The 22,088-nt window shown below is 38.1% G+C and overlaps 1 protein-coding gene across 1 annotated transcript; it reads right to left on the reverse strand.

Moving 5' to 3' along the window:
- Positions 1–4,369: 4,369 nt before the first annotated feature.
- Positions 4,370–21,415, reverse strand: LOC104270749 (pleckstrin homology domain-containing family H member 2-like; the record flags this gene model as incomplete). The annotated part of the gene is made up of 14 exons (XM_009865193.1): positions 4,370–4,697; positions 5,780–5,917; positions 7,653–7,739; positions 8,628–8,757; positions 10,320–10,465; positions 11,350–11,491; positions 11,917–12,014; positions 13,376–13,531; positions 15,288–15,465; positions 15,924–16,021; positions 17,779–17,958; positions 20,129–20,241; positions 20,340–20,448; positions 21,236–21,415. Coding segments are annotated over 14 exons (1,938 nt in total), but the record flags the coding sequence as incomplete, so codon positions are not given.
- Positions 21,416–22,088: the final 673 nt, after the last annotated feature.

A 22,088-nucleotide genomic window follows, 5' to 3' on the forward strand; every position in this document is an offset into this window, starting at 1 on the left:
ACGGGAAGGGCTCGGCTGGAGCCCCCGCTGTGAAGAGACAGATGACTTGTGTGTGGAGAAACTCCGAAATGGCGGGAAGTCTGGCATTTTACCTCAGCCTTAAACGCTGCTCCCTGGATGCTTTTGTTAGCGGTGGAGGGGGCGAAACAAAGGCCGAGGCATTTCCTCGGGATGTACCTGATGTGACAAGTCAGAAATGTCCTGCTTGGGGAAGTGACCCAAAATTCAGGACAGCGATTACAGCTGAGCTGTAGCTGAGTAGGTGGTGTGAGTCTTGAGAGACGAGAGAGAGAGGCAGCTCCTTAAAATCCTTCCTTGTCTGCTCGATCAAAACCAAGGAGGTGGCCTCATTCATAATTATTAACTTGATTATGTTTAACTGTTCCTCAATCCCCAAAGAACACTTATGTAGCCTCTACAGACGCCAGGTAGTAGTTATTATTTAAATAAGAGGTTTTTTGGAGTTTAACTTGCGTAATAACTGGGCTCTAGAAGATTTCCTACGGCTGCGTGGCAAATCTGGAAGGTGCCGTAGTACAAACCTAGAGCTCTGAAGCACAATGTAAAGGTGCACAGTTAGTAAATGGTACTGACGTCCAATTGCACTTTTCAGTGTTTTAAGTTCCACCTTACTCGGTCTCATTTCTTCTGCCTTAAGAAACTGTAAAAAAATACTTTTTTCTTCCTCATTCATTATTACTGAGTTACTCATTCATTATTACTGAGTTACTAATCACCTTGGTTAAAATTAATTCAAGCTATTGGATTGCACTAAGCTGTATGGACTATTAAAGGTCTACCTAAAGCTTTAAGTAGTGCATTCCTTTAAGCAAGGCTGATTTTTCTTCCTTCAGGAAAAAAAAACAACCTATAAAAACTGCTAGTCTGACAAGGAACTCGAAACAAAAATACCTACCAACCTTCTTTTTTAGGGAAATACATGCCTCTTTTAAATTTTTATATAAACTAAATTTAAATCTAAAATAACAGAAAACACTAATTTTGTGGATTTTATTAAGAAAAAGCTTTATCATTTGCCTGCTGTACTACAGGAGTAAATAGGCCTTGCTTGTTCTAGAAACAAGCAGTTTGTTTACAAATACTGCTGCACAAAAATTAAGACCAGGAAGTAAAGTTTAAGCATTGCATTAATTTACATCGAATTCCAAATGTTTTCAAATCAATGTGGTTGTTTATACAGAGTTACCAATGATCCTTCAGTCGTTATCAAGCTCATTTAGACTGATTGTTGGTACTTACCACTAGCTGAAAGCAAGCACAAAAGATGTTCTGAAGTTCATGATAGGTGAAGTCTGCTTGCATGTGCTAACACATTAGTCTCATCCTGGGAATATTTTTGCAACCTAGGTTCTGGAAGCCTTGAGCATGGGAAGTTCTTCAGTATCAGTCCCAGAGGTCGCTGCTCCTTCGACAGGTCCTTTTCTCTCACTGCTGCCTTAGATCAGAAGGTAAGAAAGGGCTAATTCCTACCTTGACTTCAGTCACGGATTAGGTAGCGCTGTGTGAATTGCTTTGATGGACAGCTCAAGGTTAAGACTGAGCTGTGGATCACTCATGAGGCTTGGGCTGGGTGGGAAAGGCAGAACAGATGAAAAAAACCAAAACTTTCAGCTTTGGAGCTAAATTAACATGGGGCAAGTCCCCCTGAGACTTGCATAGCTCTGTTTGAAAGTATATGTGCGTGTGTAAGAGACTTTACGTGCTCATTGTTAACTTGAAGGGAAGTGTCTACTTCAGGAGGGTACCATACAGAAGCCTCACTCTTGCTAAACAGAATCCTGGTAGAAATTTAATTGTTTAATATAGTGTTGTCACGGTAACTGTGATTCCAAGTGCATTAATTTCATAAAAATGAACACAGCATTTCCGGTAATGTGACTACATGGGCTTAATGGTGACCTGTAATGAACAGGTAGTGGTGGTGAGACTGGCAGGTACTGCCAAAAAAAAGGAAACTAATGCAGGGATTGCTTCTGGCACTATGCAATATAGGGATATGCTGCAGCAGCAAGAGCTTACCACTAAAAAGCAAAGCAATGCCTCGAGTCATCTACCCAAAGGCAGGCAGGAAGGTCTTGCTGTACTTCACGGATTGTATACCGCTTTATAGAAGAGCTGTTTGCAAGGCTGCAGTTGTTAAGGAAAACTGTTCAAAAGACAAAATTTGCACATCAGCTGTTTGTGTTGTGCATCATGTTGTCTCCAAGTTTCAGAGATTTTAGAAACTACGTGAACAGGCTCACCAGCAGAACGCTCAGGTGGTCTGGGTTTTTTTGACTTCTAATAGAACCTGATCTGCCATATTAATTTAAAACTGGAGAATTAGGAAGGAATTACTAGTTGGAGTATTCTAGGTTGACAGTTACCATAAGTTCGCAATGACATGAAGAATTTTCTATTTGTAAACCAGCATCTCATTGTCACATTTGAGCAGCTTTAGACCATGATCTGAGTATACCTGATGCAGCAGTGCCTACTTAGTTTGCAAGCACCCAGATCCCCTTCAAATCTGTGGAAGTTTATGGTTCTGCTGATAGCAAAGGGATGTTAATTCCTAGCTCGGTTTCGCCACAGTATCTGCATCGTTTCACATGAGGTGTTGCGCAAAAAAGATGCTGCAGTTGGTGCCAAGGCCTCTTGTAGGCTCCGATATGCTTTCCTTGCTGATGGCAGGAGATCAGCAGCCCAAGGGGAGGTAAACCTCGTGCTGCTGGCCCTGTCTGCATGAAAGAGAAGGGCCTAGTGCCACAACCACTAGGTGGTTGAAAGTTACTTGGAAGCTCTTCCTGCATTGCACATGTGAAAGCAGCGTGTTATTACCTTTTAATTTTCAAGACAAAGCATTGGTCCATGGAACCATTCATAAAATGGTGCTTGACTCCTGCAGACCTAAGTAGCTGCGGCAGGACTTCAAGAGCTTTCTGAAGGAATGCATTTATAAAGTTAGCTTGTTTAAGAGCATGTTTTTTTCACGACCTGTACCTCCCTTCCGATCTATTTCAGTTCTTCAGGAGGATACTCCCTACCTTTCATAAAGGGCAAAGAGCTGTAAATTTCTTTCCTCTCGGTATGAGTTTGTATTTATCTGAAATGCGTAAGTGTCATAAAACAAAGATTCATGTGAAATTGCTTAAGTTTTAAGTAATTAAAAAAACCCCAAATAAAACAATGAGGGCAAGCAGTGAGGGATTAATGATCCATAGGAGGTGGAAACTGTAAATGCATGTAAATTGGTGGTTTATGTTTGATGACCTTCTCTATGGGTGGACCTAAATTATCTACTAGAGTATGCTGCTGGTCCATTTCAGGTCTTGCAGAAGTGGTTTATTTGCATGGAAACAAGCATGTGGAATTGGCAGAAAACACTGGTGTCATTTCCATGTATTCGACTCTATGTAGCACCAAGACTTGCAGCTGAAAGAGGCAGCTGGAAAGTGCTCCTAGGTCCAATACTGCAGGTGCAGCATTAGGCCTTCAGCCTGCAAGAACATTATATTAATATTGTAATACAAAATGTATAGATACAAATGAAAACCAAGAAGTACAACTTTTACAAAATATTATTTTGAATCTATGTATATACATTATGCACATTATACATGGATTTTATATGTCACATATGTCTCCAGGTTTACTCACAACCATTCACGCAGTGACTTTCTGTGTTATTCTTGTGTTTTGAATTGTGAACCATTCTTGAATCTGTATTATATTATTATTCTGGATTAAAGAAGAAAGTAGGTACAGGATCTTGTTTAACAAAACTATACAAAGTACAGTGTCTGTCCAATTTAGATTTTTCCAAAAGGCTGGGTCAGAGAGAGATTATTTAGAAATTTACCACACCAAGGCTGAAGATTTGCCAAGTAAAATAACTGTATAACAAAGGCTAGAGTGTATCATGAGAATACTCTTTAAATTTATACTAGTTACATGATGTGCTTACATTTTTTTTAAAGGATAAACAATTATACAACTCAAAACAATTAGTTCTTTCTAGTCCCATGGTGCTTCTATTGCAAATAAGGCGGGGTGCTGGAAGTGGAAAGTATTTTGTATTTGACTGTTTTTTAAAACAAAAATTCCTTTTCAAAATGAAGGTTATGCAACTTGTATGATTTTGAAAAACAGAGGTGAAGAGTTGAAGACCTTTTGGTCCCTGAGTAAATACCTGGAAAACTACTAAAATCTATACATTTGTTCACAAGGCCACCTTTCCCCCTCAATACCAACAGACGCATCTTGTTTCTGAGCTGTAGGCACAAGCCACCACCAGTAAAGCGTAATCCTTGAATTGGCCAGTCTTCATTCCAGTTCAGGCCAGGGTTTTAATTACGGGCTCCTCCTGTTATGTACCACTGAAATTAATTGAAACCTGTCCTCCATTCTTTTGTTTGGGGACCTGCTTACGCTCTACATCTTGTACATCCAGAAGTTTTCGATCAGCTTAGAAACGCTGCAACGAAGATACACCATCATGGTACGTAGCCCCTTCATAACAAAGTGGGACATTTAGTTGGTCTGTTGTTTGCCAGCAGTGGCTGACTCCCCATTTCCTTGAGTTTCTGTCCACTTTGAGGTGTCAGTAACGCAGGAGCAGAGAGGTGATGAGCAGCTCCTTTCAGCTGATGAAAGTTGTTAATGTAGCTGGCAATCAGTAGAGTGATCTCAAGAATCTATAACAGGAACATGCAAAACTCTTTCAGAAATACAGTGATGTGTTTTGACTGCTGAAAAAATAGCTAACTTTTTAGCAAGTGACAATCACCATCAACTGGAAAAGTACTTGCACTTTATCAAACACATTAATGATGGGGAGAGAGGAGATGCCTAACAGAGCTTTCTTCTACTGCTCCTTGCAAATAATGTAACGTTATTCCCGTCAGTATGTTAGATAATTTGTCTTCCATGGTCTTAAGGGATTCAAGCAGATGGCTGCTTTCACTTTGGGAGAAATTTTGAAGTCTGAAAGATGAAAAAACTTTCATGATGTGTTCCCTCAGTTTTCCTAGGAAATATTTAGTGGCCAGAGAATTAAAGATGCAGGGTAGATAAAATGAATAAAGACTTCTGGGAGCTTTTAACCATATTTTCTCTTTGCAGCCCACACGACCTTGCTTGTAAGGGGACAATCTGAGGGAACTCTGAACAGATGTTTTCACTATGCTTATTTGTATGAAGATTTGTATGTGGAATTTTGTATTTTGTGTCATAAATTGTTTTGACTCACAGCAAAAGACTTCAAAAACACTGCTTTTAAAAGAAAATACAGTCTTACCAGTGAAAGAGACAATCTAGATTTCAAAATTGAACCCCTTCTTTACCAAAGGTAAAAATATCCCAGGATTTTTAAGAAGTGACTGATCTTTCAGATCTTGTGTTCTACAATTCCACTGTAGAACACAAATGCACCTTCTTAAAAATGATCTCTGGTGCTGATCAAGCAAACAGACTAGTTTTTAGGTACTGCATATAATTCCTGTCTTTAATATGAGCCTTCTTTGTCCTGCTATGAAAAATTTGGAATGTTACAGACAGAGACATGAAAAGAAAAGGAACACATCAGTATTGTCACTGCTAGGTCTTATATTACTAATTGTTTTGCTCTCTGAAACCACATGGCAAATCTCAATAGTCTGAGAATTCTAGGAATAAAGGAATGCTAGGTGTTTCATCTTGCACATCTGTTAAGGATTACCCACTAGAAAAAGTGGAAAAGTAGCAGATGGTGGGAAACTATTTCAGGTAATATACAAACCTTTGGTTTTGTCATGGCAAAAAGGTGTTTTTCAGTTGCTTTGTCCTTTGTCTGAGCGTTGCTGACAACCAACATAAAATCGTCTTGATAGCCTCCAAAAGTCATCAGACTCTTATATGTGTATGTAACTGTTAATCGCTTCAGAAAGAAAACCCCAAAAAACAAAGCACAGAGTCATAAGTGGGACAATGCAGGAAAAACAGATTATGAGAAATACTTATTTAAAAAATATAATTACATGTTTATTTTTCAAAATGTCGTTATTAGTGTCTTACGAATTTTGAAAATAATTGTAAATTTTAGGATAGCTTCATTCACACATTCAGTGTGGGGAATTTCCACTGCAGATGATGACTCTTGTAAGTTTGACCTCTGTTTCTATTCCAAATTAATGAGATCAAAGATATTATAAGCAGGTTTCAAGTCAAGTGTGTAATTCAATTTATACAAGCCTTGACTGACTTTGGGAGACGTTTATCTTAGGAATTCCATTTGAAATCGAAGCAGCGTCTAAATAAAGTAAATGGCAGAGTATGAGACAGCTAAAGGAATTTTACTCCAGGACTTCTTTTTGTGTAATGATGTAGCCTGTGTACACACAAATGATACTGAATACTGTTTTCTTTTTTTCACATCTCTGATGAAGCATAAATGCTTTTTAAGGCTCCTCTGCCTTCTGTGCCTTGGCTCTTTTTGTTCAATGTTCAACACCCCATTAGAGGCCTTTGAGTCAATGATTAGCATTTAATTTATCATTACCACTCATATTAATTTGCTGCAGATGTTCACATGTAAAATTAGTCGTAAGGCAATTATTTGTACAGTAACTTAACTCTACAGTGACTTAACGTTCTCCAGTTTCTAAACCTCTTTTTGCCCTTATTTTGAAATAGTGTTTTCTCTTCCCATTGCACAGCATCATTTCTGATACCCCTGATCCTTCCTGCAGAAAATCAGAATATTCCCTGGCAGCTCAGCATTTCTTGAACGGCAAGTAAGGGTGGCTGAGGCTGCACAGGGGCAGCGCTCTGCAGAAATGCTCTGGCCAGCTCTGTGAGTAGGAAGCGTTTATCGAGCTCTCTGCAGGCTGCTGCAAGCTCATTTTACTTTTCTCTGAAGAGAGCTGCCGTTTGCTCTCCCTGTGTTGTTTTATTATTTCTTTAACTGTAAAGGAACGTAATGAAAAGGCCCGTATCAGTGCAATTATGAAGTTGAGATTTTAATTTTCTGATATTCAATATTAGCACTTGCTAATAGCGGCATGCCATTCTCTTTCATTGCAGGATATAAATTAAAGCAGGGATCTTCTCAGGCACTGCTTTTTTACACTGATTACCGTGAGTCGTTTTCTATGAAAACTTTTATTGCAAATCAAAGAAAAATCAGAGCCTAAAATGACATAATTAAATAACACTGGGTTATATTACCTACTATTAAACAAAAATAATACAAGGAAAATAACAATCTGTTAAACTAACTGCTCTTTGCAGACTGTATGTATTATGAATAATAATGGAAAATGAAATCTCCAGGAAAAGAAAATTAATGTTATTGTAAGAACTGTAACTATGGATCTCCTGACATCTGAATGATTAAAACATTAATATTTCATTAAAAGATATAAAAACTGTATCTGATAAACAAAAATAAATTCTGTACAAACAACTCATTACTTATTTCTATTATTAGTGCTGCTGTAATGATGATAGCATTAAAGCCTTTTGGGAGGAATGAATTTTTGCTTTGAGTGAAAGATCAGATAAATTAGCGTGGACGGCTAATGCCACCTTTTATGTAGTATTGTGGGGAATCTCTCCATATACTCAGTATTAAAATCTGCTTTGACCAGAATTAAAAAAGAAATTTCCCTTACCATAGAGCTGTAATCTAGGATGCTTATGCCATCTTCATGTACAGCAAACCAGATGAAGGCCTTCTCAACGGAGGAGGTCGCTAGAGGCTACAAAGAGAAATGTTCTTTAATGACTACTTCAAAATGAGGCAATATATAAATTATTATTAAGTCTCAGCTTTTATAGAGCTCTCTCCATCCACAGATTTTACTGAGATTTACACTGGCAGGGTACTGATGTAAAGGAACTGAAGTAGCTAGATGGCCTGAAGCCATGTAGGTGGCCAGTGGCAGACCTGTTAATTCAACTTAATACTCTTGAAGCCTCCTCTGGTGCTTAGTCCAGTAAAATGTAAAACAAAAAAAAAGTCATGTGTTTTAAAGTTTGTTCACTAGCACGTATGTCTACATATGTGAAGAACAGAGTGCTAATAAGCAATTATATATATATATATATATGTATGTGTATATACTGGGATTACGTAATAAAACGTAAGGCATGAGGTGACAGTTCTGTTTAACATCGCTGTTATTTGAATCAAGAGAATTAAGATACTAGTGGTTTAAGAGAAACTGAGAGGCCAGAACAGAGGGGAGTGCTCTAAATACCCGGAACAACTTTTACTGATTCTGCAAAGTTCAGCTTTCACAGCCAGCTCATGATGCCTTTTCAACATTCTACTAGTTAACAGGTAAAGAAACAGTCTGAAACAAAAACCTTGTCTCAGACTAAGATAAAGGAAAATGAAAAGATACAACCTAGATTAATAATGTAAAACAAGCAGTAAGTGTATTGGAGAGTTACTGTTGTGGTATACATAGTACTATGGCTATTACATTTTACCAGTATATGGCTTAAACAAGTTACTAATTTGGCAATAGATTCAGTCAGCACACGTGTGCTCATTCAAAAGGTATTATTATTTGCAAATTCTATTTATATTAAGAAAACCCAAACACCACTACTCAAACTCAGTCAAGTTTCAAGTTTCTTACTTTTGCTGCAAACAATTTAGCACCGAAGAAAGACCATTTTCTGGCTACAGTGAGATAAATGCGCACGCAGTCTGCAGCACTGTGCCCCCGGAGAGCCATCCATCTTGTAGACAATCTCTGACAAAGCTGTCTGTTGAAATGAAATATGTAATTTAGTTATTGAAAGGAATTTAAATGCTTACCCATAGCGAGTTTAATGAGCAAAAAAGAATCCATTTGTTAAAGTGATAATTTAATACAACTATCACTTATACATTATTAAATAAACCCAAAACACCATTTAGTATTTTTATGCACATGAAAATTATGCATTATCTTCTAATTTCTGCAACATTATGATTAAATATTGATGTAGCAGTTGCAGCATAAAGGGAGAAAGTCTAGGACAGTTTTTAATATGTCTCTACAGATAATCAATCTATCTTAATCAGTACTCAACAGCTAGTCCAGTTGTCATTCCAAAAATCCATCCAGCTTAGCACGTATCTGTACCTGTGGCTGGTATTAGATATAGAAGATCTGGCTTAACGCTGCTCTTTTTTAGCGTATCTGGGCGCTGCCACCGAAAAGGGAGCTTTTGATGCACGATGCATTTGTGCTGGCTCTTTTGTTGTGTGGCCCCACGGTGATCTGGTTCAAGAAAATGATCCTAGTCCTCAAAAAAACCCCACCGGGAATACCTTCCTTGCACACTGACCTGCAGGGACGGCTCAGCTGGCAGCCACAAGGTTATGAGGTGCAGCCCAAGAAAAGAGAAGGGGAATGTGTAGTGAAGGGAGATCTTTCACTCGCAGCTGACTTTTATGGGATGCTTATGAAGTCAAACTGCACCCTCAGCAAACGAACAGAAGCAACAGGGTGGGTACAGTGGGGGTTCTGTCCCTGCCACAGACTTCCACATCTGGCAATGTGTAGTTTAGGGGCTACTCAAACAGTTCAGCATGTGTTTGACCTACCCTCCATGAGTCTAGTCTAGACTTCTTAGACTTTGCTCTTTGAAATTAATTTCGTAACTTTCTATTTGTTGTGCCTGCATTTTTGAATGTCCCTATTATCTTCTGAGTATGTAATAATGCCACTCTGTGAACATAACAGCTTTCAACTTTCTCAACCCTATAGTGAAGAAATACGTCTGTGACGTTTATTGGGCTTCAAAGTTGCGGTATCATTGATTTTGGATAATTTACTACACTGTTCTGGTCTTCTTCATGTTAGGACGTTGTGTCTGAAATGACTTGCAGGTTATTAATTTTAAATTAAGTGACACTTCACTAGCAAGCCCACTAGGTTAATGTATTGCTGATTTGAGTGGCTGCCAGAGATTGCACGTTTGAATAGCAAACACTCAGATCAGATCCTCATGTCCTTTACTTCCAGTAGTTCCTTAGTCTGCACACAGAGTTAATTTAGATTTGCTGAGTAAGAAAAAGAAGAATTTCAAAATCGCTTGGTTTTGTAACACTGTGTAATAACTTGTACAGCTTTTTCTGGAATGCCTGCTTAATGATGGCCCTCTGTTTAGATTGAAATACACAGAGGAAATAGGTTCTTCAAATCAGGAAGAAAATGAGTTGCCAAATGCAAGCCTGGGCAAATAATGTTGTGGCAGTAAGTTGTACCTAATAACAATTTAAAACTTCTTTATTTCACTCCTGGACTTTTAGAGAATACAAATCGCAAAATACAACTCACCTTAATTGTTCCTCTGAACAACCGTGCCTGTATCTCAGAGGGTAGAATCTCTCCAAAACTTGTTTTAATGTTTGATTGGACTTGGACTGGCAAGTGACTTGCCCTGCAGGAGTTGAGAAAGGCCGTTCAAAATCTCCGATCTCTACCTAAGTGAAAGACCCCCAGGAAAAAATGCTCTGTTAGTGCGGAGTAATTTTCTAGCTGCGCATTACAAGCTATCTTTTTCTCTGTCTTGCCAAGTATAAAATGAAGAACAATTTGTCAACTGATGTGTATTTCTCACTGATATAAAAGTCATGCAAGTAATTCTATTCTTCTTATATTTACCACAGAAAAAAGATAGATATCAATTGTAAATTGTACAAATGTAATACTCACTAGGTCTGCTTTGAGACTGCTAGATCTCCAGCTGGCACAAACCAGTTTAGATTTATTGAGTAACACTGTCGGGTAATTTCATCAATAACCTTCCCTTGAGCATTTCATTTTTTAAAAATAAAACAATCTTATCAAGACTACGTCTAGTAAAGGAATCTTAGGCTTCTGTTAAACGCCTCTTACTTTGGTATAGTAAGTCACAGAAGTCACATAAGGAATAGTGAATGAAGAAATGGCACAAGATTACATAATATTTAACCAAAGCGGGCCTGTCTCTGTAGGAGGTGGAGCACATTTTATCCGTCCTGGTGCCAAGAGCTGCCAAGAGTTCTTTGTTTACAGGGAAAAGTCCATTGACTATTTGATCATTTGTCTGATATACGAGCAGCAGCTTCTCTCCCTCTCTGTCTCCCCGTGGACCTGAACTGAAAAATAAAGCCTACAGAAGAGGCAGCCAAGAGCTGCGTAGGCTGCACAGCGTTTCCCAAGTTCGTGTTAGCCTCACGCAAAGATTCCAGCCCAGTCTGTTTCCTGCACTATCATGTGTAAAAGGCGGAGGTCACTTGACTGTCAAGGAGTCCTAGACTAGTTTGTTTATTCAAGTTTTTCACCTGTAAAACCACTGCGTGAGTCACTAACGTGTGAGGATTACCTGAGCTAAAAGAGCTGTCAGTTCCATGGCTAGTTCTTTGTTTACAGGGAAAAGTCCATTGACTATTTGATCATTTGTCTGATATACGAGCAGCAGCTTCTCTCTGTCTGTCTCTCCATGGACTTGAACTGAAAAATAAAGCCTACAGAAGAGGCAGAAAGTTGTTAAATAAAGAAGATAGGGAAATGCATTAGCCGTGAGGATTAGCAGTATCTGCCCTGAATGTGACATGTTAACGTCAGTGTCAAAACACATTAGCAGAGCAACACTTGTACTTGAACCAGTGGGCAAATATTTAATTTCAGTCTTCTGAGTTCAGTGTTGCTGTGTTGTTTTTGGTTTTGTTTTGTTTTGTTTTTTATTTTTATGGAAGCCCTGCTTGCCTCTTAAGAACTAGAAAAAAAAAACTTTTTTCTTTTTTTAAAAGATAATAAATCTCCAGTTACACCCATTTACTATTTATGTTGCAAACTTTGAGTCACCCAATATTTTTCAGATGAAGAAACTCCGCAGAAATTAAAAACAAATCTTGGGACAAGGCAGAGATGTTATACTTGCTAAACAAACCTATTTTTGTAAGTAAGGCGGACGGTCCTTGTGCCCTCACATTTCCCAGGATGTTGTTCTTTGGAGGCTTGCTCCCATTTTGAAATAATGTCACAGATCTAGAAGGAAAGAGATACAAAACTGACTTCGGCATCTATTCCTCTTTGCAAACATCTTTGAATAGGAATTGGCAACTTATTGTAATATCTTTAATCTGTTGCATATGAGGAATATACATAGCTTGAATTTTTGAACTTACTGGAAGAGAACTTTACTTGCATTTCTTAGTTGGAGGATTTAATAATTAAGGTTTCGTTGTCTGTTCATCCTGCAACACACACACAGCCTTTGGAAAAAAAACCATAACAGACCTCTATGGAAAGACCAGATACTTGATTTAGCAGCAGCCAGTGAGTGTGTAATTACACAGAGTGAGTTGTTATGTAATTAATTGAATGCCTTTGATCTCTGCCTTCTCTTTGTGCTGCAGGCTGGAGTTCTTCAGGTCCTTTCTAGTAACTCCTATCACGTTTGTATGAAGAAGTGGGGCAGGTGGGCAAATGGGCAGGAGGTGGAACGGAGGTCCTGGGAGCCCTGCTGGGATTCATGTCACCATTCCTCCCTAAAAGAGCCTTCCGGGAAGCACTAATGTGAACAGCTTCTAAAATTACTTTTACCAAGAAGAAAAGTACATTTTTTCTACGTTGTGCTTTCCATATGGTAATTATTCTGGTAGGGGGAGAGAGCTGATCATGATGACCCTGCTTGTTTGTCATTAAGGTCTGGTTGTACCGTACCTTGTAAGTCAAAGTGCAGCTGTGAACACTGGCCAACGGATGCAAAAGAATACTTGGTAAATTCATTATTCATTAGTTGCTAAAAGGCTTGAAATATATCTAATATTTTACTAAAGCACTGATTATATTGCATTTTGCCACAATTTTCTGCCAAGAATTAAATTCTAGTGACAGAGAACTAAAATTGCAGAACAATGATAAGCCAGACATTACACATTTTCTGAAGAGAACTCTGTTTATCCTGTATTTAGATAAGGAACCCTTCTTTTTTTTTCTTTCCCAGGATCTCCACCCCAGTATCAATGACTTTCTGGACTTCAAATGGTCGTCTTTTGAAACTATACTAGAAATGTGAACTGAAATCTCTAAATGCATGTTGGGCTCCAACGGCTTTTTAAAGAACGGCGATTAGTAACAGCTTACTTTTTCTTTTTTATCCCAGCTGTTACTTCTCTGAATAGTATCAGTCTCCTAGACAAGGCTTTTAAATATAGTTCACCGAATGAATTTCAGCAATTGATAAAATTATGGTTTTTTAAAAAAACTTCCCTTTTACCTTATGTAGAACAAAGCCTAAAGACAGTTTTCAGCCTGAAAAAATGTTTTGCTAGACAGAAGAGAGGTCTGTAAAATGGAGATACCTGTTGTTTGATATGCAGAGCTCGTTAAAGCTTTTTGTTTACCTTGATGTTTCCTTGAAGACAGTGCTCTATATCCTTGCCAGAGGGATCATCAGAAAACAGTGCAAACCCTGACTGAGCTGGTTTCCTCATCCCTGTATCCTGGTTCAGGGTGTTCAGAAATTCCTCCACTGTGGTAGAGGCATCAAACCCAACAACCTAAAAAAGCAGACAAGATGTATTTTAATATCAAATGTATAGCAACAACTCCCCACTTGAATCTAAGATTTTTAAAGATAATACTTCTAGAATAACAGTAGGAATGTAAGACCTATTCCATCCTCTGTGAATAACTTACTGTCCTTTGAAATTAAAAATTTCCATAAAGGGTCTAGAAAAGATTGAAGATTTCCACAAGGGAAGTCGATTTAGTGAAGTTTTTCTCCATCCAAAAAACAATTACCTTCCCAGCAGATTGTACCTTACTGCATTTTGTTTATGAAATTAAAGTCACTATCAAAACACTTGAATTTCTGCTGCAGAATTTGTGTAACAGAAAGCAGTGTAGTATCTAAGCTTTTTGTGAGAAGTAACACTTGAAAAATGAAGAGAACTACAATTTCCTACACTTTTCAATATGGTGGTGAAACAAATGAGATCAACTGATCATTTTTCATCATGTACAACTTCAGAAGGATATTAGATGGCAGATGTACATTGGCAGATCCAAAACATTTTGTAAATGTTGCTCTGTCAGTACTACATAGGTCAGTAATATATAGATAACAGTCTTCTAGGTTTTATTTTCCCAAATCTGAATTTTTGTCTGTTGTTACCAGCATTAAAGCATTTTAGCAAGAGATGCCAAATGGCTTTTATACAGATACTACTTGCTGCTGTTCATTTAAATCCATTTTGAGTTTGTTTTCCTGTATTTGGTATGTTGAAGATGTTTTACTCTTTTGTAAAGAAAGATCTTGAAAATGGATTTTGGACTTCTGCTTTGGGCTTCTCAGTGATTGGCATTTAAAACAATATCTGCTGAATCTAGCTTCAGAGATGAATACAAGAGTTTTCAATACCACTATATTTGCTTATTTCCTGATCCCACTGAAGTAACATGTCTTTAATTAGTTTCCATAGCACTTGAAGGTACATATTTTTGAGCAATAAATAACTAATAAGTAGTTATTCCTTTTCTTCTTCAGACTTCAATTTTGGGATCCTTTAGGACGATTTATATGCATGTTGTTTTCTTTCTGTTTTACTAGCCAAGCAGTAAGCAATTAAGAAATTTAAAGGGGGTAAAAAAAGCACACTTCTGAGACCTGAAATGAAAAGTTTATTTGATAGAGCTTTGATTTCATATAAAAACTTGCTTCCTGTCTGGGAATACTGTGAATTGTTAACAAACTCTTTTCAGACCACTCTCACAGTTAGAAACACAAACCAGGATGTGAAGCAGTATGCATGGAAACCCACGGAGAGTTTCCTAGAGATTTTGACTGATGAAGTCCCAGAAGAGTTAGGAATGAAGCTGTCTTTGTTCTGTAACAAATACGGGTTTCCTTCATGGCTGGTGATGGGAGTTACAGCTGTGCTTCCAGGCCTTCCCTGAGATACTGAACTTCCAGGATGTCTGATGAAAAGAGGTGGAATTTAATACCTTTCCTCTTTCTTCCGTCTAATTCATTCATATGGTCATCAGGTTAAATGAGAAACAGAACTTTAGTTATTTCTCACTTGTAAAAGATTTTTTTTTTGTTTCTTTCAAAGATGTTCCCCCAAAACCTTTACTCTTTGTCGATCAAATCAGATCACAAGTACCCTGTGCCTTCCACTGCTAGCACTGGCACAGGATGAAAGCTGAACCGTGTTTACCTTAACACAGTTCTGTTTCTGATGTACTACTTCACGTATACGCTAATAGCAAGGGGTTGGGAGAGCTCAGGTTTTGTGGTCTACCTGAAATTACCTGGTATATGCCGTTCATGAAATGAACTGGAATACTAAAGGGCAGCGAATGGTGGTAGGGATTTCTTAGAAGAGTGGAAAGGATTTCCATCCTGGAAGGTCTGGCTTCTCGGTCTCCGTTCTGCTGGGTGCGCTCTACACATCGCTGACAATATATTGCATATTTCCCAAATTCAGTCCTGTGACAAGAAGAGAAATAAGGCAATTCTTGGGGACTGATTGAAAGGATAGTAACGTGTGAATAAATCTTTCTGGGGATGCCAGATGGGAGGGGCACTCACATTCCACTCTGTGAGATTTCCAACACATTTTTCCACATGGAATTATAAAGAGAATCTACCAAGACTAGTGGAACTGTGCCAAAGATGAACATGGCTCAGAGTGTTTTGTGTAATGGCCGTATTTTGGTTTTCATGGTTTTGCAACATACAGTCTGTTCCACTGCAGAGTATTTTTCAAAACAATGGAAAACTTTCCCACCTGATGTATAGCAACTCTTATGTTTTAGTAGCGCTGGAGCACAATTCTACTCAAATTTTTTTTTAAATAAATATGCCAAAAGATCTGAAATATTAAATGTAAGATTGAAAATAATGTGCTCCAGAAAGACTAGCTAGGTAATAGTATTCAGGCGCACCTGGAATCTGCGTTCTTCTTTAAATGAAGTTTAAGAAGCCAAAGGAATGGGTGCTGGGGCAGAAAGAGTCCAACGCAGAGAGCCAAGAGCTGCAAGCCCTGGACAAAAGGAAGACATTTATTGTTTTAAATCTTACAAAGTAAAACTTCCTGCTGTGGCTGCTGACCAGCAGTGCAGCTTACTGTGCCTAGTCAAGTAACAGACAGCTGTAAATAGAAATAAAACCCCAAAACATGGAGAAAAAGCTGAGTAAATATACATGTCACTTCATCAGAAGGCCAAAATGCTGTCTTTCCATTTGTGTGCCCCAAGTTTCTTTCAGGGCTGGAAGTGGGAAAGCAGATAATTTTGCAGAAAAAGCAGTTAATACACAGGAAAAAAATACTTCGGCCGCAAGGCCAAGCACTAAGAAATGAGGGCAAGCCTGTGCAGTTTCGATTCAGCTCTCCTGTTACGTATATGATGAAGGAACTCATATGACATTTTCCTTCTATCAAATAGATGATAACTATTGAAAAAAATTATTCAATATTTTGCTATGTTTTCATACAGACTGCTCTCATGTACTCTGGATATACATTTACTAACATTGCAATTACTTTTCTCAAAACTGTATCAATGGATAATACTGAAATTTAGAAAATGGCATTTTTCTATCTTGATTTATCTGACTTGCCTAGAATTAAACATAAATCTGACAGCACAGATAATCCCTTTCATCAAATACCTGTACTTTCATGGAGGATAGTATCAGCTCTGTTTCAGGAAGATGTTGCAGTAGAAGCAAGTGTGGGAGACTGCAGCATGAATTTAGGACTTTAAAAAAATTAGTGTTGATGCTGCAAACATTTTACTGAATGTGTTAACTCTTAAAAATCATGCCAGTGGATTATGATAGCAAGAATTTATTTATCTGTATCAGAGGGAAGGCCTTGCCAGTTATATGAAAAGTACCAAAGTAGGATTATGGTTTGTTTAAATTCCATCAGCTACATGTAACTTCAGTTTGTGCTTATTTACATGAAGGTGCTATGTCTGTCATAAAAGCTTTGAGGATATTTTAGCGATGCACACATACTGGCCAGATCTCAGGTAAGGGCTGTTCCTGGATAATAGGTCTGTCTGCTACTCACGTTCTACTTTCTGTGGCAGGAGAAAAATGTGTCTATTACAACAGTCTTAATATGGTAATTTCCTTTCTCATTTTCTAATCCATCTCCGAGTTTAGTAGGTATTGCTCCATCATAAGCACTATTGTTCTGGGTCTATTGATTCTGTGCAAACTATAAGTATTGGATTTCCTTTCAGTTTCAGTTCCTTCAGCTGTTACTGTTTGGACACCGGTGAACAGCTGGCAGTGGACAAAGTGAAGAAGTATGTATTTATAATCTAGCATGCAGGGGTGCGTGCAGAGCAGCATGACCTCCAAGGGGTGACATCTATCAGAAACCCTGAGTGTAGGTGAGATGCCACAACAGCTTTTCTTTACACTTATGCTATGAAGACATCTGCCACAGGGTTTAGCCCACCAAGCTGCCTGATGCAGCACATCTCTTACGAAAGATGCACTAAAAAAGAATTAGCTTCCACGTCTTACTCAAAACTTACCTTGAAGGTGACCCATTGTATATCCAGCATTTAAAAACCACACAGGCATAAATCGACTCTATCACGTGTGCTCTGATGGAGGCATCAGCTTTGTTTCAGGAAGACACAGCAGTAGTAAGATGATAGTTCAGGTTTTTGTCTGATTTTAAGTAAGAAGATGCTACAGAAGAGCAGAGCCCCTTTACCATCTAAACATAGTTCCTTCACTGCTGTTGCAACAGATACATTAAAATAAACACTGGGTTACCTGTATTGGTCCTGCCTGGTTTTGTGGATGTCGACGTCTAGTCTGTTTAATGAGCTGACAACAGATCTCATTTTGAAGTTCCGGATGCGTGAGGCAAATCTGCAAAGCGCTTTGGGCCAAAGATACATGGTAATCAATGGCAGGGGCGTCCACTGCAGCATTTATGAACAACTGGCAGGTCTAGACAGAAAATAATAAAGCAAGTGAGTTTACACACAAAAAGCCCCAACAAATCTTTTAGACGGTCTGTATAACAGAAGTGTGCTGTAACTGAGGTCACAGTTAGTCAGCTTACCAGCAGAGTAAGGGAACCCTGCTGGCCCTGCAAAAAGGTGTGAAAAGGGACCAGAATGGATGAAAGCTGTAGTGAGACACCTCTTAAAACCCACATTTTTCACTCTGCACCTAATGGAGTGGGCTTTAGCAAAGAGCTGCAACAGTCATGGTGGTAGGCAAGTTTAAGAACATGCTGAAGTTAGCTTACCCCACTACAGACTTTAAAATGCGAAGCGTACAGCTCTCAGTGGCAGCAAGTAGCAAGCATAAAAGGGCAGAACACACACAGATAAGGAAACTGTAACTCGGAGCCATTTGTTTTGTCTTGGCTTTCACTGGCATTTTTACTGTGGGTAAGGATAACCTTTCGCATCCTCAGTACTGTCTTAAGAAAGCCAGATGTTAAGCATTTGTTGTGCCTATTAGAAGAAAGCTTATGTATCACTCATTGCATTTACTGTATATAATAGCTGATGAATTTTCAGGGTATATAAACAAAATACAAGAAATGGATGGAAGCCTAACGTATTTCTAGTCTATCTGAAGATATGTGGATGCACAAGACTAATTTTTATCAGCAACAGAGTAACTAATACATGACTTGATCTGTTTCTAAATCAATTCCCTATCTGACTTTTAAACTGATTTATACAAAGTTTCAGTAAAGGTGATGCAAGTCATCTCTTTTTTTTTTTAAGGTGTCTTTGATTTGAATTAGGTCTGAAATATATTTCAGAAAGTGATTCCCAAATAGACTTATTTTTAACAGAGAAGTACATGCCCTTTTGAATTTTCATACTGCAAGATTGCAGAAAATAAGATGGATGTATTTCTTTGAAGTGCTTCAAATGCATCAGAGAACAAGAAGCTGGAAAGTCTGCCTACAAGTGGCTGTGACTGAACATATGGTGCTTGTCTTGGATTCCTTTCTAGATCTGAACCATTACATCAAAACTCTCCAGATGCTTGATGATTTAGGGAACATGGTCTTTTGACTTGTTTGATTTCTGTGGAGAAAGTTCATTTATCCAAGTTCCATGCCTTCCAACTCCTATTTTATTTCACAACATAGAGAAAAAGGAACAGCAAGGTTTTATTTTGTCTCTGACATAGACTTCATAGCCTGGCTATTTGTTAACCTTCAGGAGTAGTTTTATCCTGGTGAGGGCAGGGGAGAGGAGGAAGAAGGTTAACGCCACTGCAGCAAACTCTTTCATAGATACCAACCACCTATGTGGCCTTTAAGTGGGAAGGATGCAAGATCTTAAAAGCACAGAAAAATTCTCAGCCTAGCTGCAGCACAGCATTTATGAACCATTACGTGTTTCTTAATCATAACGCCTTTTCACTACTGCTGGACCTATATGTATTTGTTTCTTTAAAGGTGTATGAAAATCTTTAAAAGTGAATTCAAAAAACTCTTGTGAAATATTTTTCTATTTATATTACTAGAATACCTCTTTTAAGAATAGCTACTTCATACGAAGAAAATATTTTCTTTTTATTACAAAGAGCAGTAGAATCTCTGCCTTCTATCTCAGTTTGAAATAATCCTTAAAGCTTAAACTTTGCTTTGTTTTTCTTCTGATTTTTAAAATGTGTTCTAGCTTATTTAAATATATCTACAACAAAATTTTTGTCTGCCATTTATTCTTCCTGAAATCTGATCGAAAAAATATTATTCCAGAATCAGTTCTCTGAATATAGAGATCCACCCATGCTGTTAGATTCTCTGGGGCTTATGAACTTCACGATAAAATCATTATCATAGATGATGGCCATAGGTTTTTCTACTAACGAGCACTTTCATCAATAATATCAGCAGAAAGGGCAAAATTTGAAGGCTAAACTGCCCTCTCACAGCTAAAAGTGATCACTCTCACTGGAAGTGATAGTCTTTGGTGATACATTGTGGGGACATTCTTCTACTGTGTGTTAGTTAGCTCCACTAAAGGTAAGAGTCAACTTCTCTTTTCCTTTTTATCTGTTGAACATCTCTAGTAAGCCAGGTAATAGCCATTCTTTAGCTAAAAGTTAAAATAGTTAATAAAAGAGGCATCTGCTATGTTTTTACCTTAAATAATTTAATTGCTTCAGTCTGCAAGGCCTCAGATGGCAGCGTTGTAAGAGGGGAAGCAATTCCTTCTTTGCTGTGGCAAAGGGTAGGATGTCTCCAAATCTGAGAAGCTAAATAGATAAAATAGATAAGGTTTGCAATTACTTCAGAATTCTATTAAGAAAATAATTATTAGAATATTAGTACATTGAAACAAAACCAAACTTACTGGTATCGCCTTCTGTGTTTAATAATTTGCAAATAAGTTGTTCAAACTCAGATCCAACATTTACACTGGTACTTCCAGCTGCAACTGTCAGATGATAAAGCCACGTGTCCTAAAGTAGATAAACACAGCAGCTCACTCATTCCGTGTTGGAAGGAGCTGCTTTATCAGGATTTTGTTCTCAATTTGAAATGCTACCATGCCCTCCTGTGGAAGCCCCAAGGAGTTTGCCTTTCTTTGAATAGTCCTGTATTCATGGTCTCCTATGTTACAAATATTAAGCAAAGAAGCTTGGAGAGGGCTCTCTTCAGAAGTCTTTTACCCTCAGAAATCATGGCTAATTATGAGGGCATTCTTCCTTCCCTCTTGAGAAAACTAACCTAAGTACCGGATCCTGCGAACCTGGGGATAAGGCCAGAAAGCAAAACGAGGTATACAAGATTACTTCAGAACAATGAAGCAATAATAATAATAAAAATGGTTTTAACCATACCTCTCATTTCTCCTTGACTTCAGTAGGACAGCCTTCCCTACTGCTAGTCTTATCAGTGAACATGGGTAACAGAATCCCAAAACCTCTCAGGAAGGTCTGCTACAGGTCTGTCTATGAGTTAATGTAATGTGAGCAACATTCTCTGATTACAGCGTATTTGATATTCTGCACCATCTCCTTACAAAGGCAAGCCTGCTTATTTTCATCTATTTCAAAAAGGGTTACCTGCAACAGCATTAGTTCACAGCTCGTCAATGTTAATGAAGCAAGACCTTCTTGTTTATTATATCAAACTATAAGCTAGGTGACTTGTAGGTCCCACTCCTCCTCCTCAAGAAATATTCCTATCCCAGCACCATACTCATGGATGTGTTACTGAAACTCATTTAAAACATCATTTTATTACCTTCTCGTGCTTGGATCCTATAAGAAGATAAGTGGGTCCTTGATCTCTGGGGTGGATAACAACAGTGTAATGTGTTGACAATAAACTGCGACCACTAGTCTCATAATCTTCATCAGAATCGCATGATCTATCAACTTCTTCAACCTTCGCCTCAAAAAGCTTGATTTGACCAAGAGGAAACTAAAAGCAAATATCAGAAGTGGTGAGAAAGCAAATTTTTGCTTCAGTGCACACTGATTTTGTATTTCTTATTCTACAAATAGAAAGAAAAACATGAACTACCATCAATACCCTGTTCCTGCCAAGGAACATCAGATAAGCCAGCTGTTGCAGACAGGAGAAGGAGAATGATACATGCCAAAGCCTGAAAGCGAGATTTTTCAAGAATTCTTTTCCAGGTCTGCTTCTGTATCTAGTTAATACAACAAATGTCTGTTAGGGTGAGAGAAATCATTCTTCAGAGTTTCCAGACTTGGTTCCAAGCCTAGAACTTTAATTATAATCTTTTTATTTCAGACGACAGGAATGTATTGTTCATGCTATAAACTAAAAAGGTAATTTTTTTATGTGGTAGGACATCTCAGCTGGTTTCTTTCTGCAATCTGACAGATCACAGTACTTGAGTCTTAAGTTGGATATGTAGTTATGATCATCTATCAGGAATTATTTTTATATGAAAAGCCATTCAAAAGGAGATTTTCACAGAAGTAACCCATAGTTGATATTATCAACAGGAAGCCCCAATGAACACAAATACAGCACGCAATCCTCACAACTGGGTCACAGGACTGACAGGATGACTCTCCTTACTGGCAGTTTTATGCAAAGCTTCCTCCCTTCCTGCAGCACCGCT

Source organism: Apaloderma vittatum, unplaced genomic scaffold (assembly GCF_000703405.1).
Source record: "Apaloderma vittatum isolate BGI_N311 unplaced genomic scaffold, ASM70340v1 scaffold42952, whole genome shotgun sequence".
In the NCBI taxonomy this organism is placed as follows: domain Eukaryota; kingdom Metazoa; phylum Chordata; class Aves; order Trogoniformes; family Trogonidae; genus Apaloderma; species Apaloderma vittatum.